The sequence below is a fragment of the Ovis canadensis genome, chromosome 8 (genome assembly GCF_042477335.2).
Source record: "Ovis canadensis isolate MfBH-ARS-UI-01 breed Bighorn chromosome 8, ARS-UI_OviCan_v2, whole genome shotgun sequence".
Taxonomy (NCBI): Eukaryota; Metazoa; Chordata; class Mammalia; order Artiodactyla; family Bovidae; genus Ovis; species Ovis canadensis.
Window position 1 is genome coordinate 40,337,536 of NC_091252.1, and position 23,727 is coordinate 40,361,262.

Sequence of the window (23,727 nt, forward strand, 5' to 3'; positions counted from 1 at the left end):
GTGGACGCCATTTCCTTCTCCAGGGGATCTCCCCGACCCAGGAATTGAATCCAAGTCTCCTGTGTCTCCTGCATTGCAGGCAGATTCTTTACTCACTGAACCATCAGTTCAGTTCACTTCAGTCGCTCAGTCGTGTCCGACTCTTTGCGACCCCATGAATCGCAGCACGCCAGGCCTCCCTGTCCATCACCAACTCCCGGAGTTCACTCAGACTCACGTCCATCGAGTCCGTGATGCCATCCAGCCATCTCATCCTCTGTCGTCCCCTTCTCCTCCTGCCCTCAATCCCTCCCAGCTTCAAAGTCTTTTCCAATGAGTCAACTCTTCGCATAAGGTGGCCAAAGTACTGGAGTTTCAGCTTTAGCATCATTCCTTCCAAAGAAATCCCAGGGCTGATCTCCTTCAGAATGGACTGGTTGGATCTCCTTGCAGTCCAAGGGACTCTCAAGAGTCTTCTCCAACACCACACTTCAAAAGCATCCATTCTTCAGCGCTCAGCCTTCTTCACAGTCCAACTCTCACATCCATACATGACCAGTGGAAAAACCACAGCCTTGACTAGACGGACCTTAGTCGGCAAAGTAACGTCTCTGCTTTTGAATATGCTATCTAGGTTGGTCATAACTTTTCTTCCAAGGAGTAAGCGTCTTTTAATTTCATGGCTGCAGTCACCATCTGCAGTGATTTTGGAGCCCCCCAAAATAAAGTCTGACACTGTTTCCCCATCTATTTCCCATGAAGTGATGGGACCAGATGCCATGATCTTCGTTTTCTGAATGTTGAGTTTTAAGACAACTTTTTCACTCTCCTCTTTCACTATCAGGGAAGCCCAAATTGATTTCCCCAAATCAAAGATCAATATATAGTACTTGTACTGGTCTGGATAGTGTTCCCCCAAAGTTTATGTCAATGTAGATCTTCAGAATGTGATGTTATTGTCGTTAACTAAAATTCCTAGATCTTTTCCACATAGGAAACCTTTCCTGTCAAATCTCTCCTTTACATCTGTAAATGAAGATTTTAAATATTTCATCTTTTAAAGTTTCTATTTCATTGATTTGGTCTACTGTCTAGAAAAATTTTGAATCTTAACTCTGTAATGTGTTGCATTAGCTGTCCCTCCCAGACTTGTATCATCTGCTTTTATTTGATAGGCCTACTTTCTGGATCCTCATCCATGTCATCAGGGAGATGTATTAATAAGTATTAATAAAACTAGAGACATGTAGCATGCCAATGGAGGCAACTGGCAGATTGGTGTTTTCATTAATTATGCAAGTTGGAACCTGACTAGTTACAATTCTACCCAAAAGTATTATCCTCTGCTCACAGTTACTATCTTGATCCATGAAATAATCTTGGGAAATTTTGTCAAATACTTTGCAATATCAAGACAGCCCATGGTTATAGTGTTCCTTATTTCCACCTAATCTCTACTACCCCATCTCACCCCCTTACCACACCAATAAATCTAGTTAGGTTAACCCTTAAACTTTAATTAAGGGAATTTGAGCTTAGTGAACCAATGTTCCAATGTTAGCGATGATCTCATTCTTTTATAAGAGCTTACCAACTTGTTTAATAATCAGTTTGGTAATGGATTATTCACATCCAGAATTCAAACAGTTTTGAAAATTGGGATAAAATATGCCTCTTTTCTCTTCTAGTACTTCTCTTTCCATGAGTCCTCAGAGATTTCTAACAGTAGCTCTGAGACCCTATGCGTAAATTGTCACGGCCCCAGAGGAAGGGTTTGTCTGAGCCTGGAGAGATTGCGCTCATGAAAGTGATGAACAGTTTTCAGTTCTTCTGCCCCGGCCCCAGGCAGCCATCCTCTCTCTTAACTCTGTGTTCTGCCATCTTCCAGTTTGAAATCCTTCCCCTTCCCATCCTAAACAGAAGCAAATAGTTCCTGAGCTGTTGTATCAGTTCACTGTCACTTGTGACCCCTCCAGTCTACTTTAAGCAGTAGGCTAATCCCATCCTTGTTCTTCTTGTTCTGAAAAATAAAAGTTAGCCCAGTGGCGCCCCCCTGTACTCTTCAGGACATTTTGCTCCTCAGCTCCTTCTGCGCTTTGACTCTTGCAGAGACTTGTCCGCCTGCTTCCCGCGGCAAGTATGCAAGGTTCATCCCAGACCAGGTGCATCTGCCACTGCAGATACTTTTCCATTTGTAGGCTTGTCCCGATCCCCTTTTATATCTCCAGGACCTGGCACACATGCTCTGCACCTAGTAAGTCATAAGTGTTCAATAAATATTCATATAGGTCTGGATTTTCAAAAGATAAATGCTGAAAGCTAATTAAGAATTGATTTAACTGCTGTTGCACAGCCTCAGGAGACCTCTGAGAAGGGGAGAAGATCTGGAAAATTATCCGGGAGGCCCCTGTTTGCTGACTGCTAACCCACTGGAGAGGGGCCAAGATGAAAGTCATTATTTGTTTTCTTTTTTTGACCTTTTCTTTCACAACCCAGCAGTAGAAGGCCACAATTGTGTCATTGTGTGCTCTTCTCCCTCCCTTTCTTTTTATGAGTCAATCAAATCATATTTGCTGAGGATTCAGTGCCTGCAGGGCCCCAGGAGGTCACACTAAATTTACCCAGCCCAGGTACAATCATAACATCCTTGATTTCTCTGAAATTGTATGCGAGGCTTCCAGACTTTTTGATCAGACATTTAAAAATACAACATCTCCCACTCCACCTCCAGCCAGAAGCAAAAAGCCCTGAGAGGTGACACCCCCTTGGGTCTCAATGGCTAATATCTTGTTAACCAGGTGCTGGTTGGGAGAGGCTGTGTCTGGCACAAGACACAGAGCCTCTCTGAGCCGTCATCTGTGTAGATGTGACAGACTCTTCATCTGTGTAATGGGGGTACATAATAATACTTGCCTTAACGCCTCATAGTGAGAATTTAACAAAATAATGTGTGCACAGTCAGATGCTTCTTGCATCCATTTACTGATTCATCCTGTTTGTTGCCTTGTTGGTCCTGTGTGTTGCCATATCTACCAGGGCTGGCACGTGCAGCATCTCAGGCACAGATGTGAGGGAAGCAGCTTATGGGGACTGGTGGGACCTGGGATCCCATGCTCCATGGGGAGTGTGTCCCAAGGGAAGCAGGAGTTGCTCAGGGAACACCTGAACATAAACTTGGCTGTTGGACCATGGGCTGGCAGGCCTGTTCTGCAGAGGCTTTGTACTTGGGGTGACCAGCCACCGCTCCTTATCTGGACCCCAAGTGTGTGCTGTGACCACTTCTCCTTTTCCAGTGACCTGAGAGTGTCATCAGGCTCTGAGCCATCCTGGAAGACGGGACTGAGAATTTGGCTGTGATCTGCACACCACAGCATGCCAGAGGGGCCCCCTGGAAGGTGGTGTGTGTGTAGACCTGATCCTTGCTCGCTGGCCATGCCAGCTCCTCCTATAAGCCCCACAATCAAAGAAACACACATGGTCCTTGTATACTGGGAAAGCAAAGCTCTGCCAGTGAACACAGAGGACCAAAATCAGTTTTAAGGGCTGTTGCCATTCATCTCTAAAATACATCTTTCCTTGACTTGCAAAGAGGTGAGGGCTTTGGTTCCTGAGTTGTTTTCATATTTGTAATCTATTGAGTGATGTATCATGCCTACATGGAGCCAAGGTGTGTATCTTTCTTAGACAACAAATTCTTCAAGGGCAAACATTGAGTTGCTAAGTCTTGAGACAACTAACAAAGTGTCTTGGATACTTTAGTGTTTTGTGAAGAGTATCATAATGCAGATATCATAGTTACACATTTCTACACTTCAACCTGAACAACTATGTGCCTGAAATTTTGTGTGAAACCATTTGTGTTGAAAGGATGCTGTCTAAAACAGCCCTGTGTGAAATCCTTGAGGAATTCACAACCCTCAAGACTGCTGAGTGGATTCCTACTTCATGAGACATTGATTTAGACAGTTGTGATTTGTCTTATTATTAAAGCTTTAAGAATCTTTCTGAGCAAAGTATTTTAAAGGAATCTAGGTCTACAGTTCACTTATATTACAAAACATAGTCTTGAAAAGAAAGTTTGCTTTGTTGATAAAGATTGAACTAGAAACAACCAAAACACCAAACCACTAGTGCTTTCTTAAAACTAAATGTTAAGTATAAATAGAGAACAAAACAGGAAATCGTGGTTTGCAAAAAAAGAGATATAGTTGTAGCTGCCCTAAAAAGTGACTTTCCTTACGCTGTAGACTGAGTTCAGAGCCCAAGTGACAGAAATTCACTGGTTCCACCTCCCAGCAGAGACAATGTCTTCCAGTACAAGCTGCCCTACTGCTACTGAAACTATAATAATCCTTTAAAAGTATTTAGATCAGCCCGTGGGTCACAGGCACTGGCCAAATAAGTGTGCTCCTGTGTCTCTCCAGTCATCACACGCTCAGTGAGTTGATTGTGTTGCCTAGTAAAACTCCAATACTTTGGCCACGTCATGCAAAGAGTTGACTCATTGGAAAAGACCCTGATGCTGAGAGGGATTGGGGGCAGGAGGAGAAGGGGACGATGGAGGATGAGATGGCTGGATGGCATCACGGACTCGATGGACATGAGTCTGAGTGAACTCCCGGAGAAGGTGATGGACAGGGAGGCCTAGCGTGCTGTGATTCATGGGGTCGCAAAGAGTCGGACACGACTGAGCGACTGAACTGAACTGGACTGAACTGAGTACCACTTAAGCTTTCCCTTTGTGTCAGTGCCATCTCTTTAGAGCCTGTAGAGATGTGGAAATGTGTCTTGAAGGGTCAGGTTCCCCCCTTGTCCCTCTAGCAAGCTCCATTGCCAGCTCCTGGCATGCTACTCAGGGCTGACCCTGGGAGGCAGCTGAAGGAATTGGTGAATTTATGAATGCCCACTGAAATGGCTGCTGGTCAGTGTGAATGCACACAACGGTGGCGCTGATGAGTGTGGCACCCACAGGATGACTTGTGATCTGTGGCCCTTGAAGAGTCCAGGGCACCTGCCGCATCCTACCCCCCACATGTTAGTGCAGGTAGCCCTGCTGCTCAGTGGTTGTGGATGGCACAGCCACTCGCTTATTCTTCTCTGGAGTAAGAATTTGTAGATGCGCTAATTTATTTTATTTTTATTTTTGAATAGACATGAAATATAAAAGGTAGAAAACTGTGCAGAGAAAAGTTCCAATCCCCCTGCTACCAGCTTCCAGATGACTGCTGCCATTTTTTAATACTTCCTGAGATATTTTATGCATATAAAAGTGTATATATATATCTATGAATATTTGTATATGTAGGTATATCTTCCTCACCTACCATATGATAGCAGGCTATCCATGCTACTGTGTAAACTTAAACATTTCTCTTGAAGATTATGTGCTCCTGTTTTTCTTAACCACAATTCTGCTGACCACAGCAATGACAGAAAGCATTCTATCACCTCCCTCCTCCACACAGCCCAGGGGTTTGCAGCTATGCAGAGCTCCAGATATGGCAACAGAAAGACAGACTCCATTCTTTGAGATAGCAGGAAAGATGGGAAATTCCCAAAGGAGTCTTTCTTACAAAGTTCTGCCTGGTCACTAACTGACCTGCCATTCCGTGTCTGCCTGTAGGCGTCTAACTAGGAAATCTCATTAGTATTTAAGGGCTGGGCATGTCATGCAGGGAAATGGAGGTAGAGGGATGGACGGGCCAACCCAGGAGGCTGGACCATTAGCCGCAGTCCCTGCAGTGGTACTACTGTAGGCTAGAGAGGAGGTGGTGATGCTGCAGGCAGGGCCAGGCCATCTTGCAGAGTGTGGGGCTGTGTGGGCCTGTCTAGTGGGAGCTAGAGCCTCAGAGCATAGACGGTTTCTGGCAGAGCCTAGCAAAGCAAAGACGGTGGATGCCATCAGCCACCCTGCAAACTCAGATTGGCACCTCCCATTGGGCAAACCCAGCCAGCAGTCAGCTGTCATGGCAACCTTGGAAAACCACTTTGGGTACCAGGCCTCTCATGTAGAGAATTGCTGGGCAGTGTGAGGGATGGAACTTGAAGGAGATAGGCCCAGGGCTGGCCCACAGAATCTCCAGAAAGCTGTTTTCTGTAAGGATGTCACCTGAAAGGGAAGAAAGGCCTCTCAATGTGGGGAACCTGATTGTTTAAAACAGAGATGAACATTTGAAACAAGAAGGTGTGTTTTGCCAAAAATTTTACTTATGTTTTAGGCTTGAAAGATTCATTAACAAAAGAAATCACTCATCACACAAAATAAACAATTTCAATATTTAATAGAGGATTATTTGGCTTAATTTCAAAATACAGTCATTAAAAGAAGAGAAATAGAAACAACAGAAAAGAGTTATAGCACATACATCACCAAACTGGGTTGACCAACATCCAGATTTAACAGCGCTGGGAATGTCCCTTGTTAACAGCAGTCGGGAATCCCAACTGGGAAAAGGTTCTGGGTGGTGCATACACCCCATGGGTGAGACTTCAAATTGCAGTTTGGGGGCTCCTGGTTCTAATCATAGGCTGCATACTGATATTACCATTAGTTTGCATGCAAAAATGCAGCTCTGATTTTACTTTTTATAATGCTGTTTGTTTCAGCTTGTGAGTCATAGGATTTCCTTAGACCCCAGGCGGGGTGGGGGGGTGGGGTTGGCCAGACTTCCAGGGGCCTAAGACTTCCAAGACCCATTCCCTTCCTTTTTTTAAAAGTGCCACCTGATTTGCTATGCTTGCAGGCACGCACAGAACCTGGTCTGTGTCCAGGCGGATCAGAAGCAGGTCAGAGGCCTGGTCTCCTGCTTCTGAAACCCAAACAAGACTTCCTTCATGTTCATTTCCCTAACAAGGTAGCAGCCAGTGCCTTCTGGGCTTGGTCTCTGCTTTCCCTTGTTCTCTCAAGTACACCTCTCAGGAGCAGCTCTAGGCCAGACGGCAGTGCTGGAGTTAGAAGCAAATTTCTTTTCTTCCTGTGCCAGCTGAGGGGGCTGGTGAGACCCAGAAATTAGTTGATTGATTTACTGCCCAGTCAATAAATAATTTGTCACTCTGTAGTATGCCTATCTCTCATGCTTTCAAGTGTTCTAATGTTTTCCCTAACCCTGAAGAGCAGGATGCGTGTTTTCCCCACTTTGAGGCGCATACTTTCTGCTCTTGCTTCAAGTATCTTTCCTCCTTAAATATATAAATTTTGGCTCTCTATCACCCTGCACCCTTACTGTACCCTTACTGGATACAAGGAAGGTTCCAGTATTAACAAGGGAAGAGCTTTGATAAGTTTGGCCAAGGGTGGAATGGATGTGACAGGTTTTAGAATCTGCCCTCTCAGCCAATGACCAGTTAGTTACAAGGGAGTGGGAAGGCCCTTCACCTACCCAGCAGCAGAGCTGGAAGTTCTGGCTGTGGGCAAGGAGACACTTATGCCTTGAAGTCTCTATATACTTACTATCTGCATCTAGAAGCTACATGTCTAGGGACTGAGGGAATAAGTCTGCACATTGTAACCCCTCTAAAGACATTTAACAGACTCATTGCCTAAGAATGTTCTGTTGAACCCACTTTTTACCTGGTTATTATGTGTGACAACTGGGGCTACCCAGTCCTTTTTGTTCCTAAGTTGGTTCCTATTTTTCCAGAACAAATTGACTTATTTATCATTTCTTTGTATTAGATGTGGAAAGACATTTATCATTTCCATGTGTATTTAAACATGGAAAGACAAGGGCATATCAGTATGCAATCAATGGAACAAAAATACCTGTAGATAAACCCTTCCCTGGCAGCTTAGTGGTAAAGAACCTGCCTGCCAACACAGGAGATGTGAATTCAGTCCCTGGGTGGGGAAGATTCCCTGGAAAAGGTAATGGCAACCCATGCCAGTATTCCTGCTTGGGAAATCCCATGGACAGAGGAGCCTGGCAGGCTACAGTCCTTGGTGTTGCAAAAGAGTCAGACACAACTTAGTGATTAAATGACAATGACAACAGCAAAACTCTCCTATACTTATTAAAATCAAAAAAGAAATATAAATTATATTATATTGTATTCTTACTTCTATTGCATTTAAAAAATTATGAATAGAATTTGGTGCACCTTAGCTTATTCTTCTGAATATCATGAAGAACTCATAGCCTTCCACAATCATTCCAGTTTACTATATCACCATTTATTATTGTTGATTCATAAATTGTTACAATTTGCTTCTTTGTCCTCTTAGCAGTCATCCTTGTCTGATAATAATAAGATGTTCCAAGCTAATTCTGACCTTTCTCTGTCCCCCAGATATGGAATCAGCTCTCTAAGGAGTGTTGGTTTTATTGTAAGTGGAAAATAGTATCAGAGAGCAAAAAGTGAATGCTAGGAGTGAGTGAATGCTCCACATGAGTATTGGTTTTGGCTTCTGTTGGCCCAATTCTTGTGACAGACTTGGGGGAAAAAATGTATCTTAAGGGAATATACTTTTCCATTCAACAGATTATATTGCTGTCCTGCTTCTTATGGTAGGAAGCTTTCATTGACCAGCAAAGTGTTCTATTATATTGATACATTTCTATCCAAAATTAAAACATTTGAATGCAGAGCTTTGACCCTGACTGTGGACCGTGAGCCTCAGTGAGATGGCAGACTCCACAGTGAAAAGCGTTGCCCCAGGTGCCAGGTACACTCTGTGGGGGCAGTGATGTACCAGGTGCTTTGAAGTGCAGAATGGCAGATGAAAGAAACATAGCCCCTGGAGGGGTGCACAGAAATCACTTATGTGCATGAAACAATGAGAGAATGATATAAACCATCATTCAGTCAGTGCCTGCTGAAACTAGTGGTGCAGGCAATAGGCAGTAAGAAAGTTGAGAGAAGAGAGAGACCAGTATGTACAAGGGAAAGTCTCTGAAGCAGAAAGACTTGGAGAGCAGCCACCATGGAGAGCAGCCGAATTTTAGATAGATGGCAAGGTGCATCTTAATTACTTGAAACCACCTCACATACAGACCTAAACAGAGTGGGGAGCCATGGCTATTAAGGTGCATACGAGGCTGCTGGTAAAAAAAAAAAAAGACACTAGAAATTCTGGCTTATGGTGAATTCAACTGGTTCCCCAGAACGAGACAAAATAGGATTCTGGTTGTACTTCTAAAGTGACAGTGAGAAAGAGCATGACACTAAGGTCAGGGACCCATCCCATGCAGAAGGAAATAGTCTCAAGTCCATTAGGAGGCTAGAGAGCCTTGTAACTACCTCCTCTCAGTACTTCTAGAAACAACAGGCAGCCATTGCCCCTGCCTCCGGTCTGGCTGGCCCATCCCTTCTCCAGGGACCACCAAGCATCCCTGGGCATACCTACTCTGTTGCCAGTTCTGTGTGCTTAGCTTCTTCTGCTTGGAAAAGCCGGACTCCGATGTCACCTTTTCTGGGCTTCTCCTGCCTCCACTCTTTCCAACCCAGTTAAAAGAATGATTTCTTTCATCCCTGATGTTTACATTTCATTTAATAGGAAATCTTTGTTATACCCTCTACTCCATGTATCATTGTTGCCTCCTTACTTGTCTGCTTCTCCACAGTGAATATCTGAAGAGATGTGAATTATTTATTCTCATCTGTAATCCAAGTGCCTATGCATAATACTCGACACTCACTGCATATTCAACAGATATTTGTTGGATAAATAAATAAATGAGAGAGTGAATGAATGAGTGAATATATAACACATGCCTCAGGATTGAATTAGGTGCCTCAGAGGTCCCATGGGATTGGTGTGTGCTTTGAATTTGATAATTCCTTTTTCTTTACCTTGATGAAGCATTAGCCAGGATCTTGATGTATATGTATTATATTTGCAAGGTTAACAGGGAAACTGTCATCCCCAAATTCATATACCAGATCTTAGTTTCTTTTGGCTTCAGCTATAATATTTCTAGCCAAGCCTTTTTTTTTTTTTTTTTTTTTTCGGGGGAAAGGGGGTATAAGATGAAGGAGACTTAGGAAACCAGCAGCAAATCACTTGATTTAATATGTTACCAGGATTTGACAACTACTTAAGGGGTTATAACGTGGAGATTTAGAAACTTGAATGTTATGTTGTTCTAGGGACAGAATCTTTTAATGTTTACTAAACCTCTTTGCTCCAAGACGGCTCTGATTCTGAAGTGAACAGAGGCCATCTGTATTCACTAAAGTCCTTGAGGGAAAGCAGAGAAATTCAGAGGTGTCATATACACCTTGAGATTTTGACAGTTCTCAAATGATTTATATGATTAGTGATATCAGATTATGTGTCCATAGCTCAAGTGTCCTTGGACAGCATTTGAGGTCTTCGAAGGCCTTTGGAGATGAATGGAAATCTCTGGGTGGAGAGCAGTAACCGAGGAGCCAACTAGATAGAAAAGCCTGCAGGAGGTGGTATCAAGGTGGGTAAGGGTGGTGAGCTGGTTCTCTTAGGAGCCCAGCAAAGCACCCTGTCCACCATCTGTTTATGGATAGTCTTCTTAGCTCTGAAACAACCTTCTCTGTAATGTTGGGTATAATGTGTTTTTGCCTTTTGTTACAATTTATTTGAGATGCTAAAGCAGCGGCCAGTGAAGTTCTGTGGCTTTGGAGCCCAAACCATTAGAAAACAAGACAACAAAAGGCCATCGAAAGAAACAAAAATTTCCAATAGAAACTTTCAGAGAATGAGAATTAGTCACTCATTGTTTATTTTTCCCTTTAAACTGTTTTCCTACCTATGGTTTAAAGTTTTCAAACAATGCAGAATGGTACAAAAAAGAAACCAAAAACATCTTTCAGTATTCTTTTGCCCAGACACCACTACTATCAGCTTTTTTGATGATTATCTTTCCCAGACCTCTTTCTATGCCTAAGCACATGCAGATTTATTTCAATCTGTATATATAAAAAGGTTATGAATAGAATCATACTATAAATGCTACTTTATAGTCTTTATAGATGCATGAATGTATATGTATGTGTGTATTAATATATACACACAAGTATTCCATTTTATGAATGTGAAATAATTTACTAAACTGAGGCTGCTTTGAGAGATATTTTGATTGCTTTCAGTATTTTACTATTATTAATATAAACAATGTTTGAAGAATATCCTTAGCCTTATAGTTTTGTTTTTTCCCCCAGATTATCTTCTTAGGACAAATCCTTAAGAGTGATATAGCTAGAGTAGGAGCATGCATGTATACAGTTTGTAAATAGTGGCGGTTTGGTCACTAAGTTGTGTCTGACTCTTTATGACCCCTTGGACTGTAGTCCGCCAGGCTCCTCTTTCCGTAGAGTTTTGCAGGCAAGAATACTGGAGTGCGTTGCCATTTCCTCCTCCAGGGAATCTTCCCAACCCAGGGATCAAACCCGGGTCTCCTGCATTGCAGGCAGATTCTTTACTGACTGAGCTAGCCCACAGCAATAAAGTTTGTAAGTGATTTTCAAATTGCCCTCCAGAAAAGTGAGCCAATTTCTAACTCTACCAACAATAAAAGGAAATGTCCTCTATACACCCTCACCAACATATAGTATTGTCAGAGTTATTCACATTTGTCAGTCTGATAAATGACAAATGATACCTCAATTTGCTTTTTGGGAAATAACCAGTAAAGTTCAGAATCTTTTTTTTTAAAATAACTGATCATTTATTTTTCTCTCTTACTTCCTTCTTCCCACCCCACTCCTTCTCTTGTTCTTTCTTGACTTGTCTAACATAGCCTGTGCTTTTCGTGAGTTTTCCGTGTCCTTTGCCCATTTTTCTATTGGAGTGTCATTTTTATTTTAATAATTTAAAAGAGTTCTTTATATTAACCTTCTGTTGGTTCCATATGTAGCAAATAGTTTCCTCAGGTTTTCATTTATTTTCACCCTTCTCCATGATTTTACTTTTCCTGTGTGAAGACATTTGTGGGCATGCCTGTCAGCCTTTCCATGTCCACTTCCCAAGTTTTCCATCATATTTAGAAAGTCCTTTCCAATCCCAAGAGTATAAAAATATCGACTTATATTGTCTCCAGCACTTCTTAATATTTCTCTTATTTTTGTATGTATTAGTCTTGGATATCTCTAGGATTTATAAATATAGTAAAATTCTATTGGTTTCTAAGTGCCCTTTGTCCACGAACCATTTATTGAGCTGTCTACATTGATATGAAATGATCCTAAATTTCAAACAAATGAAAACTTGATATAAGTTTAATTTCTGGACTAACGTTTCTATTGATCTGATTGCTTATTTCTGTACCCAAACTACTGCCATTTTTACAGTTTTCTCCCATGGACAGAGGAGCCTGGCAGGCTACAGTCCATGGGGTAGCAAAAGAGTCAGACATGACTTAGTGACTAAACAACAACAAAAAACACATTTTAAGAAACAGAAGGGCAAGTCTGTCCTGAGACTTGTTTTGCTTTTCTTCCCCCCTAAAATTAGTTTGGGTTTTTAATGTGATTGCACTTAATTTATAGAATAATTTAGGTAAAAATTATATTTTTAAAATACCCATTTGTCCAATGATAAACTTTTTCTTTATTCGAGTCTTATTTTAGGGCATAATTATAATTTCAAAAACTATTATTTTCATCAGATGAATCCTTCTACTTCTTATTAACTCTGTATGAAAAATAGTGAAGGGTCTGAACTTTTATCCGCTGCAAGCAAACAAGTTAGCCCACCCTTGGGTCATAGATATTGGCAGAAAAAAATATAACTGCTAGGTCAGAGGTATTGCAGGTGGTATAATCCTTATATTCCAATCTGCTTCTTTTGTCCAAGTTCCATTGTGGATGCTTTACATGCAGCTGTCATAGCTGAGGAACTCTAAGCTTAGGAAACTCTAATGAGAGCTCAAGGTGAGTTTTGTTGAGTTAACTGATGAAGAATGAGAGGACTAAGCCAGAGCAAGAGGAAAGAGCAATATAGGCAAAGGGAACTATATGTGCAAAGTCCCTGTGACGGGAGGAAGTTTGGAGACTATAAATAACTGGAAAAATGACCATCATACTGATTCCATTATCTTCTGGCTAATGGTGCTGAAGACAGCTAGCTTTTTTATTTTTCCCACTGTAAATTATCTGTTTGTTCTGCCTAAATGCTTATAGATTTTTTTTGCTTTTGAGTGTTTTTTGTTTGTTTTTAGGAATTTTTTGCTGTTCATTCTTAAAAAAAATTTTTAAGACACATAGAAACTCTTTATGTTTGATGACAGCCTCTTAATATATCTTTGAGTATTTTAGCTTGCTATTAGTTTTGACCTTATCCTTAAACATTTGATAAATTATGGTTGTCTATCATCCATAGTTACATTTTCCCTAAAAAATTTGCATCTTTTTTGTTTCCACTGTATTCTAATATTGGTATTTTTTAAAGTATTCATATTTGCTATTCTTACTTTTCCTTGTTCATATCTTGGTCATGGAAAGGGAGATTTGGGGGACCCCAGACTTTTGACACCATCTTTTCCAGAATGTCTGGATTTGTTACTGAAAGGACCATTTTGTATATACTTTCCTCCAATTCTCTGAAATTATTCCAAGAAGTTATTTTGAGACTCCCCAGTGGTTAAAATAACCTATTTAGTTTTTTAAAAATTTCTATCCCATTACTTAAAATTGGATTTGACTCTGTGTTAAAATGGTCTATATTTGTGACCATTTTAGAAATTGGGGAACCGCATCTTCCTGATTGATGGATGAAATACAATATGTAATCATCAGGTGTTTTGTGAACTGAGAGGACTGTGAGAAGACTCTCTCCAAGCATCTCCCCAACCACAGAGGTACTTAGTATTCCACTAAAAATACTTTACTGTTGTTCCATTGGCATGAAGTCTGTTGATCAATTTAGTTACCTGGAAAGGTCTTCATATTCCCAAGACTGATGTGCTTTTCTATAGAAGGACTTGGAAAGCAGCACAAATCCTAGTTTTTTCTCCCTCTAGGAAGAGTAAAGTAGAAAAAAAGAATTCAATTTAAAAGATGACTGTTTTTCCTTAGGAAGTTATTTCTGGCATATTGAGATTTGGGGATAGTTAGAGTGTAATTTTGAGTAATACGAATTCTTAGGGTAACGTACTAATTAGTTTGTTACTCTTTCTTTAATCTTCAAACCCTATTCAACAAAAGGAGCTTTGTAGGCCTTCTATGGTGGTCCAATGGTTAAGACTTTGCCTTCCAAAGCAGGGGGTGTGGGTTCAATCCTTGGTTGGAGCACTTATTTTAAGTATTTTTAATGCTGAGCATAGTAGTACAAGGGGGAAAGGATTTGTACATGGTGAACAGTTACCCACAGTCCCACCATCTTTGCTATTGGCCACTTTATCACCACATAAAATTTTGCAGAGTTGAGATAACTTTTACCTGCACTTTGTGGGAAGTTTTTTCACTCAACCTCATGTTATTAAAGAGTATTGTTAAAGGCTTGTATCTAGCTGATTGTATTATTCTTTAGATGTATTAACCATTCCCTGATTGCTTGTTATTGGGCCTATTCATTTTATTTTTGAGAGTTTGGAAGCTGGATAATGTAAAAATGAACACCTCTGTATGCAAATCTCTGTCCACATTTTGATTGAAGAATATAATCAACTTTAAAATTTATTTCATGGGGGAAAAAAGGTGTAAGTATTTGTTACCCAGCCAAAGGGATAGGAATGAATATGAGAAAAAAACTGATTGTGATTATTTAATGCTATTATTATTTCAGTTCAAAGTTGAACTATCTGGGAAATTGAGGCACATAGATAAAACTGTCTCCTTGCTGATGACACTATTGGTTGTACTGGTTGCTGGGAATCTGTTGTCCTCTTCACCTAGCCAGGATCTTCCCTACTTCACTATAGTCCCATGGAAATTCACTATCCTTGAAATTATACCAGGAGCCCAGAAGCACTTTAAAAGCTCCGACTAATGTCTGGCTCTCTCCTATTTGGTCTTCCCCTCCCTTAGGGGTAGGTATGGCCAAAATCACCAAACCGGATCCATGTTTGCCTTGCAAACCAAACAAACACTTCTGTTTTTGTTTTGCTTTGTGTCTGGACTAATTCTTAGCACCTCTTCTGCCTGTGAGCGATTTGTCACTTCCTTCTGTAAGACTGGCACCAGCAGAAATGCAGTCTCAGAGGATCCAGGGGAGAAAGCGAGGCCGACCCCCACTTCACTCGACACCTGTGAAGATGGCAGTTCATAACATTTATTCTGCTTCAGCTGGTTCTTTACCAGCAGTGAAGATCCCAAAGAAAAGAGGGCGGAAACCCGGGTACAAGGTATGGCTCCATCATCTCCTTTCTCCAAAGTGGGATTGGGCCGGGGCGTGGTGCTTGGGCAGACCTCCAATGCAAAGTGTAATGAAAGGTTGGAAGTTGGGTAAAGACAGTGTGAGAAATAAGTTTCTCTTGGTGAAGAATGTGACAGACGAGGCTTCATTGTTGCAACATGGCACACAATACATGCTGTTGCTGTCGTGCGCATTTTTACAAGTAGAGAAAGCAAATCACACCAGATGGGGAAAGTTGTAAGGCGAGCAGATTTTAGGGTCATAGTTAAACACACGTTATTAAGCTTCGCATCTCAATTAGCATTTCAGACACTGAGCTTTCCCCTGACTGTTCTTATGAGGGCGGCTCTGGAAGCCACTTTCCAGAACTGATTTGTCATTAATTTTAGTAGAAGCAGATGATGTTCCTGAGACATTTAAATTAATAATGTGAGCAGTGTCAAAGGATGTGAAGAATTTTCCCTAACAGAGCCTCAATAAGGGGACTCATCATGAAAATGCAGGGTGTTAATTCATAGTTTCCTGCTTACAAAAGGTGCTGACGTCAAGTTTGGCTACAAGGAGGCACATCAAGCGAAATGAAAATCCTGTTACTCTTTCAAGAATTAATGATTTGGCTAGGCTGGAGGGGGTGGAGAATAAATTCTCTGATGTAACTGAAATCACATAAAACAACTCAAACCCGAGGGAGTGCTTCTCCTCCAAGATGTTTGTGAAGAGTCTGCTAGAGAAGAAAGACCACTGAGTTGTTTTCCATGAGCCTTTTGGGCATTAGAAAATGAGCTTCAGACATTTTCCTTTGTCTATTTTTCTTGAAATAAAGGGCTTATGTTTCCATCTTGAGATCTGAACACTCAAACCAAGATGCAAATTGGCAATTAACTCTCATATATTTAGGAAAATGTATGGAAATTATTTCTGGTCAGCAGAAAGACAAAGCTTCCAGAAGGATCGGTCATGAATTCAACCTCTGTCCCTTTGGCTCTCCATAGTTCTTCCAACTGCTGGGAAATAGATGCAGTGGGGTAGGGGGAAGGTGACTCAAAGTTTTTTTGGGGTCACTGGTTTTAGTAAAAGAAGCTTTTACTCGGCCAGCTCTTGCAGCAAAGTCTTCCATCACTGGTTCTTTTCCTAACAAAGAAAGCTTCCTTTTTCTCATGAACACACCGGTTCCAGAACTGTGTCTCTGAAGCTGGCCCAGGGCAGGTCTCTTTGCTCAGCTACCTGTACAGTTGCTGGGGTCTGGGAATGGCACCTGGAGGGCTGGAGCAGGGCAGCCCTTCTGCATGCTAGACCCAGGGAGGGAATCTAGGAACTGAAGAAACACACAGAAAACGTTTCTCTCCTATTTGCCCTTTCTCCGGCTCCCCTGGGAGCTGTGACCCAAGAATGAAAATTACCGACAGACACAGCATTTACGCGGCCAGGAAAAATGGAAATTCACTCCGTGGAATGAGCCCAACTTTGCAGGTTTCCTGTATCTTGAAAAGGGCAGTTTTCAGTGCTCCCAATGCTCAGGGACAACTCAAAGCAGGAAGAAAGTTTTGGGGACACTTAGCTGATACACAGCAGGTGAATCTGACTCCCATGCCTCATGAAGTGAAGTGAAGTGAAGTCGCTCAGGCATGTCCGACTCTCAGCGACCCCATGGACTGTAGCCTACCAGGCTCCTCTGTCTATGGGATTTTCCAGGCAGTAGTACTGGAGTAGATTGCCATTTCCTTCTCCAGGGGATCTTCCCGACCCAGGGATCGAACCTGGGTCTCCCGCATTGTAGACGCTTTACTGTCTGAGCCACCAGGGAAGTCTCATAAAATCTCCCATGCCTCATAAGATCTCTTTTTGGGGGATAACAGGCCACTGCTCTTCCTTTAGTCCATCTCCCATATGTTTGAAGGAATTGTGGGAATTATTTCAGGCCAGCAGCTCCCAGATAGCTCCCCACGCCATGGGCTTCATGTTCTAGAAAAACAGCTCCAAACCAGGTGCCAGTCTGCATGAAGTCCTGACCCGTTGATGGTGACAGGAGAAAAATATCTAAAAATCCTCACAGACTAAAGGAACATCTTTTATTCTGAAATATCTGCTTCTTGCTATTTTGTTGTTAAAAGTTTATAAAGTGCCGTATGTTGCAAGGGTTTGGTAATCTTAAAAAAATAATGCCCTTACTTGGCAAAATAAAGTTAGCAACCTGTTAAGTCTCTCTGATTTTATTTTGGCAATTTCTTCGACCCTGAAGCCCCATTTTACCATTAACAAAATGGTTTTAATTGTGGAGAATTCAACAAGGAAACTGTACGGTTTGATTTCAGTTACCGAATGGCCACTCATTTTGGCGATTTTAACTATCTGGGATACAGTTGGGGAGCCAGAGTTGTTAAAAATAAAAACTCCTGAGCAAGTGAAATAAGATATTACTTGGTCTACCCTTAAAGATCTTGTACTTTATTACTAAGAAAATGCTTCCAAACCCTCCCTCAGAGTCTATTTACCTTTGTTGTAGACATATTTCTTACAAGCTTGATTATCACAGTTTAATAGCCTTCGATTTAAAGGGGAAGATATTTGGGGAAGATAGCATACACAGCTGGATACTGAAAGTATAATTATATGATTTCATATTAATAATTTAGAACAATAATATTATCAATGCTATAAAATAATAAATAATATAACTTTTATTATATCAGTACATTATCATGATATATTTATGTTAGCAATATTATCATAAGATGACAATTGTTGAGCCTTTGACAGGCTCTTCCCCAGGAGAGTCTGAGGAGGCCTTGTTGTAGCGACTGTATCACCGGTTTGTATTCACTGACATTTGCCACTTCCTGCCTAGTGCTGTCCCAAGCGGCTCAGTCAACCACCTCTGTGTCCCAGCAGACATGGAAAATCTCTCAGGTCCAAGTATGAGGACAAGCCTCTCCCTTGAGACTCAAGCACAGCTGAACACAGGCTGTGACATTTAACCTTCTCTCTGTGTCTTGAGAATAACATGAGTAAATTACAGGCAGAAAAGGAAGAGTCTAACTAGCGGTCAGATGTTAGTGCTCCAGAGTTCATGGGTCAGCCCTCGTCCCAGGGCCCATCTGGCTATGTCTCTTGGCCTTGGCCTGCAGCCGCTTTGCTGGGGCATGCTCACTACTGTGAGAGCATCATTTTATGGCCTTATTGCCCCCTTCTCATCTCCGTCAAAGGAAGGAAAAACCTCTTAACATCATAATTTCTCCTTAAGAGCCATGAAAACAACCTTCCTCATTATCAAATAGAACATTTACACCTCAGTTTGAAGAATCTGCTGTTGATTTAGGTTGTCGGCTCAGAGACTCCCCAAGGCCGACAGGTAGGCTTTCCTTACATTTCATGACTAAGGAGACCATCGAGGTCTTTTTAAAAAGATAAAGAGAGAGGGTCTGCTCCAGGGACAAATCCTAGCTTCCATTCTGTAAACATAGCTGATTATAATGGTTCCACATAGCAGAATTTTCAGCTTCTGTGTCTTTATAATTTAAGCAGGAGAAAAAGTGATGGATTTTTAAGATAGCCATTTATCCCCAATACACAATAATAATAATCAATACTAATAGCTATAATAGTCATAAGTAACACTGAACACTTTCTACATTTGAGTCTCTGAGCCTAAGCACTATATATATTTATATGTATTTCTTGTATATCCTTGATAGTTCAATAGTGAGAGGAGTCAGAAAAGTGGTAGGAATTAAGTATGAATTAACTACGCCTTGCAGTCTGAGGCCACATAACTGTCAGGTCAGGAGCACTCTAGACCCTCAGTAATCTTTTTGCATTATTGTTCAGAATAATATTATGTTTCCTGATTCAAAAAAGAGTAGATTACTTTGTTCTGTTTAACAAGCTGAGAAAAGTGTAGCATGTAGAAAGAACATCATCCCCGAAATATTAAAAACAAATTCAGCTGCTGTAACAAAGACTGAAGCACAGTGGCTTAAGGATGGTAGAAACTAATTTCTCTCTCATGTTACTGTCTGGGAAGGCCATCTGGGGCTGATCTGATGTTTCCTCGGTGTTGCGGACCCAGGCTTCTGTTATACTGTTGCTTTGCTATCCTAATGGGCTTCCCAAGTGGTGCTTAGAGGTAAAGAACCTACCTGCCAATGCAAGAGATGTAATAGACGTGGGTTTGATTCCTGGTTCAGGAAGATCCTCTGAAGGAGTGCACAGCAACCCACTCCAGTGTTCTTGCCTGGAAAATCCCATGGACAGGGGAGCCAGGTGGGCTACAGTCCATGGGGTCGCAGGACTGTGGCGACCATAGCCGTGCTATCCTAAGACACAGTCTCTACTTCATGCTCCTCCAGGTTGCACAAGCCGACTAGTCCAGCCAGCAGAATGGGGACAGAGGTAGCGGAGGGCACACTGTTCCTCTTTAAGGATGAAAGCTTCAGAATTGCATACGACCCTTACGCTTGAACTCACTGGCCAGAACTCACTGTGTCACTTGGCCACACTTAGCTCCACAGGCGGTGACAAAATGTAGTGCTGAGTGACAAGGTGATGAGCTAAAATTCAGGGATCTCATTAATTAATGAAGAAAGGGGCATGGACATTTGGGAAGAACTAGCAATCTCTGCTAAGAATTTAAAGGACAGTCTTCCATTAACTGGAAAATTATAAAGAAAGTAATTTTCTAAAGAACATGGGTAAGTGCAACATTTGGTTTTTTTCCTCCTTTTTTATTGTCATCCTTTTCCCCACTGAAAAAGTGTGTGTTCTTGACACTGTAACAAGGATGTCAAATTCCCAGAAATCTCAGTTAAGAGAATGCTCAAGCTGAAAGTAGAAAGGATTTTGTTTATTTTATTTCAACAAAATTCTTTAAAGCCTTTTTCTAAAATGTGTTTTCGTTGTAAACGCTGAATGGGTTTCAGTACTTCTTTGATTATCCAGATCTTGTATTGCCTTGAGAGTAATAGTTATGAACACTAAATGTAGTCTAATAGTATAGAAGGGAATACTCAACATCTAACTCCTGCTGTGCCTACTTCCTGTCCCTCACCTGCTGATGGTGTGTATGATGTACACCTGTGGCCATGAGAGAAATGACTACATGGGCACAAGGCAGGGGCCATTCCCTTGGGCTGAACAGTGTGCAGCACCTAGGGCAGGGACCGTCTCTCCTGTGGTTTTTCTGTGACATCTCCACCCCCGCCCTAGGGCTGAGCAGTGATCAGAGGTGAGGCTCAGCAGTGGGTCAGGGGCAGCAGTACCTGGTGAATGTTTTCTGATCAGCATTTTGAGTGTAACTCAGAAATGAATGTTAGTTGGTATTTTCGCTTATTTTGAGGAGTAATAGAAATGTAAACAATGAAGCTGTGTGTTTAAGTTTCACTCATTTGTCAAGGATGTGATTGACTTTGCTGAATTGGATACCAGTTGGTGAAAACAAAAGGTGTTTGTTTTCATGCTGTACACTGTGTAATGGCTACAGACAGGGCACACTTTAAGTTTAATTTGCATTTTAAGTATTTTCTCCATTACTTTCTTAAACCTGTGAGTCAACAAAACAGTAAATCCAGCCCTATTTGCCCATTTCCAAGGTGTAAATGTTCCCAACATGGCCAATTTCAAGGCAAAAATGTAATGTTCCAGAACGTGGAGCTGGTAAAGGATGCTGCAATGTCACTCCTGTAACTGTATTTCCACACAGATACAGCAGTAAAATAATTAGAAAGTGGTGAGTTTTGAGTGTCTTGTTGCCTTTTTTCCAATATATTTTATTTAATTAGTACTCTGTAAGTACATGCACTTCAGTTTTTAATAATTGCTGGGTTTAAACACAGACATTGTGAACAACTTGCAATATTCCTGAAAATTTAACAATCATATCTTGTGAACTGATATAAGCTGCTCCATCTCACCACTGCTCTGAGCTCTGCTATGCACAGAATGCCTATAACTGCATGTTCCATGTCCCCCCTCTTTTATCTGCAGGGCTGACCCTGTGCCTGCTGATGCATAGAACTTAGCTGCCTCCCCCGTTTCTGTAAGAAACTCAGTCATAGCAATTTACATTCCTTGAAGTGTGCGGTCTCTACTAAAGGTTGTTGGGGTCACAGGACAGAGTGGACACTCCATTAACTATTTCACATGAATGGATCTGTTTTTCTGAATTCCACTTTAGCCAGTGACGGTTATTTTTGTTTTCCTGTTTCTTCCTTCTGTCTCCTGATAACTCATGGAGTACTGGCTTCATTGTCTCCTCTCCAGATCCCCTCTGTCAGGAGGAATTTAAGTCATTCTCTTCAGTCCCACCCAGACAGAATAGTAGCACCACAATGTCCCCCCACCTCCGCCCACCCTGTTGCACTTCACCAGTTTCACTACCTCTATGGGCCCAGAGGAGAGTCTAAACCCAACACAGAGTTGGTGGGAGAAAGTTCCAGCATCCTCATGTTATTCCCATCCCATTTGCTCCCCTGGAAAGCACAAGAGACTAGACCATTACCCTCCCATCTCTGAGCATCCTCTTCTGTCTTCATTGTTATGCAGGCAGTATATCGTATTGAGGTAATTTTATTTTCCTTGAGAAGTTTGTGCAAAGATTGGTTAACTGGGATCTCAGATTTGACTGAGGGGCATATTGCCAAAGCAGGTCCCAAGGTCAAAGGATACTGGCCCCTCCATCCCTTGCATGTTTAATCTCTCCCAAGGGAAAGGAGAAAAAGGTGTGGGTAGACTCAGACAGACTGACTCCTCGGAATGGAATTAGGTCATTGGCCACAAACTTCTTGTTGTTGGAGCTGATTTGCGTTTCCAACAGGCAAGTTTTTCTAGACTGAAGTCTGAGGTTAAACACGGTGAGGCATTCAGTTTTCCCCAACCCCGCTTCCTGCATCGCTGCAGAACCCTGAGGGAGTTTTGTGTAAAGAAATAGAGCGAACCTAAATGAGCAATGTGTCCCCAGGGAAAGCTATGGGCAGGGACGTGGACAAAGCTATCCTCCAAAGGAGTGAGAGAGGAAAACATGATTAAAAAGTGAAGGGAGGGAAAACATGATTAAAAAAAATAGAACCTAGTATATTAGTTTCCTAGGGCTCCTATAACAAAATACAACAAACTGGGTGACTTAAAAAATACAAAATTTTACGAAAATTTTTTTTAAATTGAAATATAGTTGATTTACAATGTTGTGTTAGTTTCAGGTATACAGCAAACTGAATCAGTGACATATATATGTATTCTTTCATATATAAGAAAATATTTATTCTACATTATATAATATAGTTATAATATTATATAATAGCATATATATTGTAATTGTATATATGATATTATATATAACAACATTATGTTATAATGTTGTTGTTGTGCTTAGTCGCTTAGTCATATCCAACTCTTTGTGACTCTTTTGGACTGTAACCCACCAGGCTACTCTGTCCATGGGATTTTTCAGGCAGCAATCCTGGAGTCGATTGCCATTTCCTCCTCCAGAAGGCTCAGCAGGTAAAGAATATGCCTGCAGTGCAGGAGACAAAGGAAACCCTGGTTCAATCCCTGGGTAGAATATATGTATATATTGTCTTTCTCTGTCTGACTTACTTCACTTAGTATGATAATCTCTAGGTTCATCCGTGTTGCTGCAAAAGGCATTGTTTTAATCTGAATAATATTTCATTGGGCACCACATCTTCTTTATCTATTCGTTTGTTGATGGAACAGTAGAAACTTATTGACTCACTGTTTTGCAGGCTGGAAATCCGATCAGGGTAGGCCAGGTTTGTTCTTCCCGAGGGCTGGTAGGGAGGACCTTTTGCAGGTCTCTCTCCTAGCTCCTGGGGGCCTCGGGTGTTCTTTGGCTGTGGACTGTCTTCCCTCTGTGCATGTTTGTCTCTGTGCCCGAATTTCCCCCTTTTATAAGGACACAGTCATACTAAATTAGGGCCCAATCTAATGAGCTCATCTTAACTTGCTCATCTGCAAAGACCCTATTTCCCAATAAGATCACATTCACAGGTGCTGGGGGTTAGGACTCTAACATCTTTTGTGGCGAGACACATTTTAATCCATAGCGTTCAGTGTAATCATCTTTATCTTTTAACTAGACATTTAGTCCATTTATATTTAAAGTAATTCTTGAAAATTTGGGGTTTAAATTGATATTTTGTGTATTCTATTCATCCCACTCATTCTGTGTTCCTTTTGCCTGTCTTCCTTTCTTCTTTTGGATTTTTAAGTATATAATTCTTTCTTTTCTACTCCTTGAAGTTTAAGCACTGTGTTTTCTAGTAGATTACTGATTGCTCTAGAAATTACAGCATGCTTACATATTAGAGTTTTCTAAAGTTGATATTACATTTGCTTCTTCCCAGATAATACAAGGACCTTAGAATACTTTTAACTTGATTTATCACCATATTTGAATATTATTGTCAACATACATCTTAATTATTTTTTGTTTCTTAATCCCCTTAAAACAATAATTTTTGTTTTGTAGA

The 23,727-nt window shown here is 41.3% G+C and overlaps 1 protein-coding gene across 25 annotated transcripts in view; it reads left to right on the top strand.

Moving 5' to 3' along the window:
- SCML4 (Scm polycomb group protein like 4) overlaps positions 1-23,727 on the top strand; it is a 105,415-nt gene that overhangs the window by 30,298 nt on the left and 51,390 nt on the right. For 9 of the 25 annotated variants that reach the window (XM_069598204.1, XM_069598202.1, XM_069598210.1 and 6 more), the window contains one exon: positions 15,019-15,233. The exons of 8 other annotated variants lie outside the window; for them this stretch is intronic. In XM_069598204.1, the coding sequence (XP_069454305.1) occupies positions 15,019-15,233 (215 nt within the window). Of the gene's footprint in view, positions 1-10,260; positions 10,386-13,629; positions 13,749-15,018; positions 15,234-23,727 lie in introns of those variants that run through there. 8 more of the 25 variants (XM_069598211.1, XM_069598208.1, XM_069598213.1 and 5 more) reach the window with 2 other exon arrangements.